Genomic DNA, 8,290 nt, shown 5'->3' on the forward strand with positions numbered 1-8,290 from the left:
CACCTGTACATAAAATTACATTGCTGAAGTTTATTGATTCAATCGGATCAATCGCTAAGTAGATATACTTAAAACGATTAGAAATTATTATAGATCGGCTGTGAATAGTGACCAGCCGAATATGGAATTTATTTATAATCTTAAGGATTAGCTTTTAAATCTCAAAATATATTTCAATCAACAAGATTTAAATCTAAATCTAATATTCAGCTGATCCCTATTCACAGCCGATCTGGATTTATTACAAATCATTAGAAACTTCAATCATGCAAGATTTTAGGCACATTTGGTTGAAAAGGCTCGTTCTGTCATATTTGCTACTTATCGCTAAGCTTTGTGTTATTCGTGCCAACTTTGATCCTGCGCAAACTACGGAAGGCTCTAAATTATTGCAAGCTGATTAATGGTTTTTGAAAATGGAGACAAACCATAACAAAATCATTTCCCAAAGTATGTTTTTATGTATAGAAAATAGACAACGATTAAAACATGTCTTCCTTCATTAACAAATGAAGGATATTTTCAAATTAAAGTTTATGCAATTAAGAAAAAGGGATGGGTTACAGGCGGCGGAAAGCAAAAAAAATTTAGGGGCCGACCAAATTTTTTTTTTAGAGAGCAAAAAAAATTAGTTATCAACCAAAATTTTAGGGCGGGACCACACAAATTTTAGGGGGGGCGCCTGAATTTTTTGGGGGGACGCAGGAAAAAAAAATTGAGAAGCAAAAAACAATTTAGGGAAGGACCACTAAATATTTTGACAAGCGAAATAAGGGTTATCAACAATTTAGGGGGGAATGTCCCCCGCCTCAAATGAAGGGGGAAACGACCCCCCCCCTCCCCCGCCTATGTCTGCACCCCGATAAACTTGCCTTATCATCCCACTTTCCCGACTGAACTCGCAAGACATCCTGCTCGTTCAATCCACTTTCATCATCATCTTGTCAAAAGATGGCGTACTTTACCAATAAATATATACATGAGATGCAACCTGTTGATTTTTGGTACAATTTCCTATTATGCGCTGACGACTTGAATTGAGAATGTTCGATACGAAAAATTGCTTTTCGATTGTTGTTTGCGTACTTTCCACCGCAGTATCAAGGACGGATCGAACGGAGTATCCTGGTTGAGACTTGGAGGTAAGCGATAAAAACACTTTTATAAACAATTTTTAACTTATTTTTAATACAAACATAAATAAAAAAAATGAGATTACGATAGTGGAGAAATACTGAAACATTTGGCGTTTTTCATTCCCTCACATTCGTGTGATGAATGAAAACGTCAAAGTCCACTATGAAACCACATGCGTTGTGCGAGGTTAGTATTACTAACCTCGCATGTTGTGTGAGTGATGTCAACTGTCAGTGTAAAAAAAATAAGGCAGTGTATACAGCCACACGCGTGTGTCTTTACCATCCAGCCACACGCGTGTGGTTATATCCAGAACACCTATCTTATAACAGTAAAACACGTATGTAGGTCTGACCGTCTATATCACGATCAAAATAACTTCATTTCTTCATTAAATTCTTACATTCTAAACCCCTTTGATTTCTTTAAATCGTTTCAATTCATTCTCACCGTCTTCTTTCCTTGCTTTTCTTGTCTTGTTACAAAAGGCCGCCTGTTAAATAGCAAATTTCCACACTTTTTCTACTTGTGTCGATTCTCTACTGACTCTAGGCTATGTGCGCGTACGTACGAAACCCAAACTGTGTATGTCGCTGCGCTAACGCTGTATGGGTCTGCCACCGCGAAGGAAGCCAGAATTGACACAAGTAGAAAAAGAGAATTTGCTGTTAAACAGACGACCGTTTGTAACAAGACAAGAAAAGCAAGGAGAGAAGACGGTGAGAATGAAATTGAAACGATCTAAGGATATCAAAGGGGTTTAAAATGTAAGAATTTAATGAAGAAATGAGGTTATTTTTATCGTGATATAGACGGTCAGACCTACATACCGTACGTGTTTTACTGTTATTACTGGCGGCGTGTGGCGGTATCCACAGATAGGTGTTCTGGATATAACCACACGCGTGTGGCTGGATGGTAAAGACACACGCGTGTGGCTGTATACACTGCCAAAAAATAAAGCATTTGCCCCAAAGAAAAAGAGAAAATAAGCCAAACATTGCCATGATTGCCACCCTTATTTGGCCACACATGGAGATGTAACTGAGAACAAGGTTATATCACAACCTTGTTCATTGAATGAGTGTCTTAGGGCCTAGACTTAGACAACAATCACACGTTACTCAGTCACACAGTCACGGATCCTGAAGCCGGTCTTTCGCGAATCGCGCATAACAACACACGTAAACTCGGCTCACGCTCCACACGGTTCCGTACCGTACGTACGCATATCACAAATATTCGAGTCATCTTTTGGTTTTGCACCGAAAACTCATCTCAAATACCACTAGATCTACTGTAAAACTATCACAAAATGGGTAGTCTTACCGTTACATCTTCGTGTCTCAGCTCATCAACGAGTACAGCTATGGGATACAGGGAGTCATCTCCAATGGTTGGCTGCTGTTCTTTTGACGCCATTTTGCCTGTATTTTCACCGGTGGTACTCAATTTTGACGGGTTTCAAATAACAGAATCGCCCGGATGCATTCGCGTACGTTCGTTCAGCGCACACATTTTCTTTCAAAATGCGTAACGTAACACACGTAATTCCTGGGCTCACAGGCCTAATTCATTTCCCATATATTTATATTCGCTGAGCAAAAAGCCAAAAAAAATCATCGGATAACAAATAATTAAGTTATCGAAGTTTAAAGTTAAGCAATATTTTGTGAAAACAGTCGTCATGAATATTCATTATATAGGTGGGCTGATGATGTCTCCACTTTCCGTTTTCTTATGTTATTACATACTACTAAAATCATATTTTTTAAATTATTTCATACTTGTGTGAATAATATGTCTCCCTTATAAAAAAATAGGTTACAGCAATAAATATCTAATGCACTAAATCAGATGTCAATCCAATTTTTCTAGTTCTTGGAGGAAAATATTTGAATAAACCTATCACGGTATTTTCATATAATAAAATACAAAAATAGACAAGTGGACATCATCAGCCCACCTAATGAATATTCATGAGGACTGTTTTCACAACTTATTGCTAAACTTTAAAATTCAATAACTTTGTTATTTGCTATCCGATTTTGATGAAATTTTCAACACTTTGCTCAGTGAATTCTACTGTACTTATTAAACTTTATATACTTTCAGCCCGGACCATCCCTTTAAAAAGAATTCATTAAAAATTAAGGAGGAAAATCGAGGGTTGAATGTTTACTACCAGTGGATGTCTGACATTTCATATCTGACAAGAAAAGGGTACCTCGACCGGCTCATTTTAAAAATAAATCAGCATTTATGAAGACTACACCTGACGGGACCAAATTCATCACTTGAGAGACTAAAATGACCCTAGTTCTTCCGCTAGTAAAAATACAGTTCCATAGTGGTGATATATCTTTCCAATTTGGAAAAAGTAAGTTCAGTAGGTACCCTCCCTAGAATCAGTGTTAGATTGTCAGTCATATTCATTCATTTTTGTCAATCAGCAATATCAAATTTAAAAATTGAGCTATGGGTAGGCTCGTATGAATATCGATAGCCTGCCAGCTGTGATTAGGCCCGTGCAACCTCCTGTCCCAGATAGGGTAGGGATAAAACCAAATATATAAAAAGAAATGAAGCTGTCCAAAGCCTACCACAATCATGGTCATTTTACCTTTTTGTACACGGCTTTTGAAAAAAGTGCCGAGGGCTGAATCCCCTCCAGCCCTCCCCCGCTCCCACGGCCCCTGTAACAGGGATCGGTGGCCAGAGGGGCGAGAGCCAAAACTTTCCCGGTCATAATAGTATAGTTCAGGATACTTTTATATTGTGCCCCGTGCATTAGGCAAAGTTCAAATGCTCAACGGCCGGGTGAAAAAGTACAAAAAAGTAGGAACACAGCATGGCGCGCGCAGCAAAAAGTCCAGAGCGAGCGAAGCAAGCGAGAAAAAAATAACATTTTCATGAGAATCTAACTTTCAATTCAATTCAATTCTTTATTCATTCAAATTCAAATAGGTTAAAAAAAAGCATATGTAAAATGCAACCAAATTAGAAATGCATACAATAATGTAGAGTAAATTATTTCATAAATAAAAAAAAACATTGCCCTGATCAAATATCATAATTGAATGAAAGAGAACTTGAAAAGAAAAGCACAGAGTCCTTGTGAGAATAAGTTCTCAAAAGACATAATATATATTACACAGGCATATCTCGATCATTACAATAATGTAGGATGACATCAAAAACATGCAAATAGGGAGAGCAAAATAATACTTGGACAAGAGGGACTTTTTAAGACATATTTTAAATAAATTTAGATTTGTTTATGATCGTATGTTACGAGGAATGGAATTCCAAACAGTGGGAAAACCAAAGCGGAATTATTTTTTTTGTGAAGGTTGAGGAAACTTTAAATAAATGAAAATCTTTGTTTGTTCGAGTGTTATAATTGTGAATATTGCTATTTCTGTAAAACATTCGATGGTAAAACATTTTGAAAATAAAAGAATCCAAGAACGGCAGTATAATGAATGTATAAATCATAAATATTCAATATGTTTAATTTTTTAAATAATGATGCAGAATGTGCAAGATAATGACTTCCTGTGCAAATCCAGACTGCTTTTTTTTGTAGTTTAAATAGTGTGTTTAGCTTAGACTGATTGCAATTGCCCCCAAAGTGGTATACAATATATTAAATAAGGTGATATTAAGGAATTATACAAAGTAAGCAGAGCAGATAGGGGTAAACAAAATACCGACGCACTTTCACATGTTGTTGTTTATGTAGTCTAAATGTACCTTCCATTGCAAATTCTTATCAACATAAATACCTAAAAAAAATTAACATCGTCTGACTTTTTTAAATGTTTTGAGTTAATGGATATGACAATATTTTCTACTTCATTACTTACATTGCTATATTTATTGTGGAATTGAACAAAATATGTTATATTGAAGTTGATTATTAATCGATTAGTCTTATACCATGTGATAACTTTGCGGAGTTCAGATTCAATATTTTCTTGTAAATTTTCTGTGTTTGGTTGTGTATAAAACAAAGTTGTATCATCAGCGTAAAGTATATATTCAACTTTTCTGAGGATTTGGTGATATCATTAATGTACAATGAAAATAACAAGGGGCCAAGAATTGACCCTTGTGGCACACCATATTTAATCAAAGTATTATCTGAAGAACAATTGGCAAAATATGTATAATTGTAGCGATTATCTAAGTAGCTAGTAAACCATTTCGGAACTGTTCCCCGTAAACCATAATGATTCAATTTATATATTATAAGATATTGTGATCCACAATGTCAAGTGCTTTATTTGACAAATCCAGAAATATCCCAAACCCAGAAATATCCCAAACCCAAACTTATTATTATTAATAGATGAAATAATTTAATCTTGAATGTCTATAATTGCATGGGAAGTAGAATGATATTTTCTGAATCCATATTGGCTGTTAGTGATAATATTGACTATACAAAGGAAGGAGTACACTCGATTATAAATACATTTTTCAATCAACTTAGAAAAACAGGGTAGAATAGAGATTGGACGATAATTGTTGAAAACACGACAATCTCCCTTTTTATACATGGGCACTATTTTGGCAATTTTCAGTTCGAGTGGAACATCACCACTTTCAATAGACATGTTAAATATATCTACTAAAGGTTTCACAATAGAGCAAATAATTTGCTTCATAATATTAACATTTAAATAATTAAAGTCATATGAATAACTGTTTTTCAAAGATTTACAAATTTCAGCAATTTCAAATTTGTAATAGGGTTAAAATATTGACTTCGGACAGCTGTCAGCAAGATAATTATCAACAGTGCTGTTACATTCACTATTAACAGGAGACATTGAATCCAATGCTATTGAACTGCAACAGTTAGCGAAATAGGAATTAAACTCCTTGGCAATATTATGTGGATCATTGATTTCTTTCTCATAAATGAAATAGTCTGGATAATTTTTTCTGATTTTTTTTTAGTATATTGTTGATAATTGACCATGTTACTTTGACATTGTTTTTACTTTGACTTAACTTATTACATTTTCTTGGCATTGCTCGATAGATTATTAACATACGATGCCTTTTGTATTTAACTTCACTGGAAGATGTTTTATTATTTTAGAAATTGTTTGTATAGCTTGAGCGCTCCATAGATCTTGCGGTATGGCAAGATGTCCGTGATTTAGTTCACGACAAAGCGTCCAATTTTCAGCGGTGTTCAAAAAAAGTGATTCGAGAGCTTCCGCAGGGTGAAACTTTATATTATCCTCAAGTATGTCGACTAATCGAGATTCCAGGAAACATCCTCTTTCGCCGGAGAAAACACCTCAAAGTTCGAAGATTGCCCGTAAGAAATTATTTGTCGCCGAAGATTTCTCCAAAAGGGTAATGATGCAGAGGAAGGAAAAGATGGATGAATTAAAAAAACTAAAGGAAAATGGGAAAAGGCCATTCTTTTTATATCCGGACAAGTTGGCCTACAGAGATACCTCAGGAAAGCTTGTTATTGTAAAATAACTCTCTAGCTTGTTCCATTATATCTTATGATGCCATACTTTGCCAAGTTCTTGTTTTTTATTTTGTTCATGAACATATTTTGTTGAACTTTTTCGGTGAACTTTTTTTAGAGGTGTGTTTTCTCTTGTATACTTAATGTTACGTTGATCTGAATGGTGGAACTTAAATGTCAGTTCATTTTCCTTTTTTTAGTATCATGCCATGCCAAAGTCTTATATCACCTTGTTTGGCACAGCTTTACTAGCATAGTTGGACTTTTTATACTTGTTTGTTTAGCATAGTTGGACTTTTTATACTTGTTTGTTTAGCATAGTTGGATTGTTTGTATTAGTGTATTCATAATCATACACATAAAAGGTGCATTTTTGTAACTTACTTGTGATTAAATATGCATGCATAATGTATATGTATACTTAAATTTTAATGCTGAAGCTTGTAAATTTATTTTACCCTCTTTTAAACATCGTTGAATTTTGGATGCTTTTTGTTGTATTGCTGATTTTTGGATTTGTGCTGAATGCAGAGCTGTTACTTAATTTGAGGCTCTGCATTTCATCTTGCACTTTTGCTCCCTTTAAGCTATTGTAATGATATTTTTTACTTTTTTCTTTTTTTGTTTTTTGTTTATTCTTGGCAATGATTGTTTTTTTCTTTTTTCTCTTTTTGGTGACCAAACTGATTTTTATGTAAATGTGAACTCGTGTATAATCTTATTAGACTTCACTTGTTCTTTGCATAGTTTTCTTAGTCTAATTTGCATGCATCTATTCAATCAAAGTTTAGAACAAAACCTAATATGTTGATCAAACTTAGCTCCTTTAATTGTCGGGGAATGCAGGATTATACAAAACGAAAGAAAATTTTCCACTACATGAGAAACCTTAACAGTGATATTATATTTTTACAAGAAACACATTCTAACAAAGAGGATGAAGTTTTTTGGAAATCCCAATGGGGTGAATCTGCATGGTTTACTAGTTTTTCCTCTAATAGTAGAGGTGTGGCCATTCTTATAAGAAAATCTATTTCAGTCAAAGTATTTTCTGTTTTTTACGACCCTGATGGTAGATTTTTGATCTTAAATTGTAAATTAAATGATGTTCCAGTCACTTTGGTGAATATATATGCCCCAAATAATGATGATCCTGATTTTGTACTAAAAGTTTTTGCAGAATTAGATAAATTTGACAACTCCTCTCTGATTATTGGTGGAGATTTCAATGCAGTGATTGGCCCCCTTGACTACCAAGGTACAAGACAAAAACATTCTAATACTAGGGCAAGTGAAATGCTATCTATTATTATTGATGAATATGATTTAGTTGATGTTTGGAGACATTATCATCCAGCATTGAGACAGTACACAAGACATCAAAAAACACCCCAGGTTCTATCAAGGCTTGATTATATTCTAGTTTCTAGTAATTTTTTGCAAAATTGTGTTAAATCCAAAATTCTTCCAGGAATTCAGTCAGACCATTCTGTTGTTTTTATTCAGTTTACTGATAATCAACCAATCAGAGGAAGAGGCTACTGGAAGCTTAACTGTTCTTACTTACACAATGATTCTGACTTTATTAATTTGATAAAGGATAGTATCCGGGATTTTAAACACATTCATAACGATTCAGAATGCAATCCAAAC

At 34.5% G+C, this 8,290-nt stretch overlaps 1 protein-coding gene across 1 annotated transcript in view; it reads right to left on the minus strand.

Annotated features, from left to right (window-relative positions):
- The window catches only part of LOC121420316 (serine/threonine-protein phosphatase 2A 65 kDa regulatory subunit A alpha isoform-like), a 39,510-nt gene extending 36,895 nt beyond the window's left edge, over positions 1 to 2,615 (minus strand). Inside the window, exon 1 of the mRNA XM_041614901.1 lies at positions 2,467 to 2,615. Within this exon, the coding sequence (XP_041470835.1) occupies positions 2,467 to 2,559 (93 nt within the window). The 5' untranslated portion in view covers positions 2,560 to 2,615. The remainder of the gene's footprint in view (positions 1 to 2,466) is intronic.
- Between the last annotated feature and the right edge of the window lie 5,675 nt (positions 2,616 to 8,290).

Source organism: Lytechinus variegatus, chromosome 8 (genome assembly GCF_018143015.1).
Source record: "Lytechinus variegatus isolate NC3 chromosome 8, Lvar_3.0, whole genome shotgun sequence".
Classification (NCBI taxonomy): domain Eukaryota; kingdom Metazoa; phylum Echinodermata; class Echinoidea; order Temnopleuroida; family Toxopneustidae; genus Lytechinus; species Lytechinus variegatus.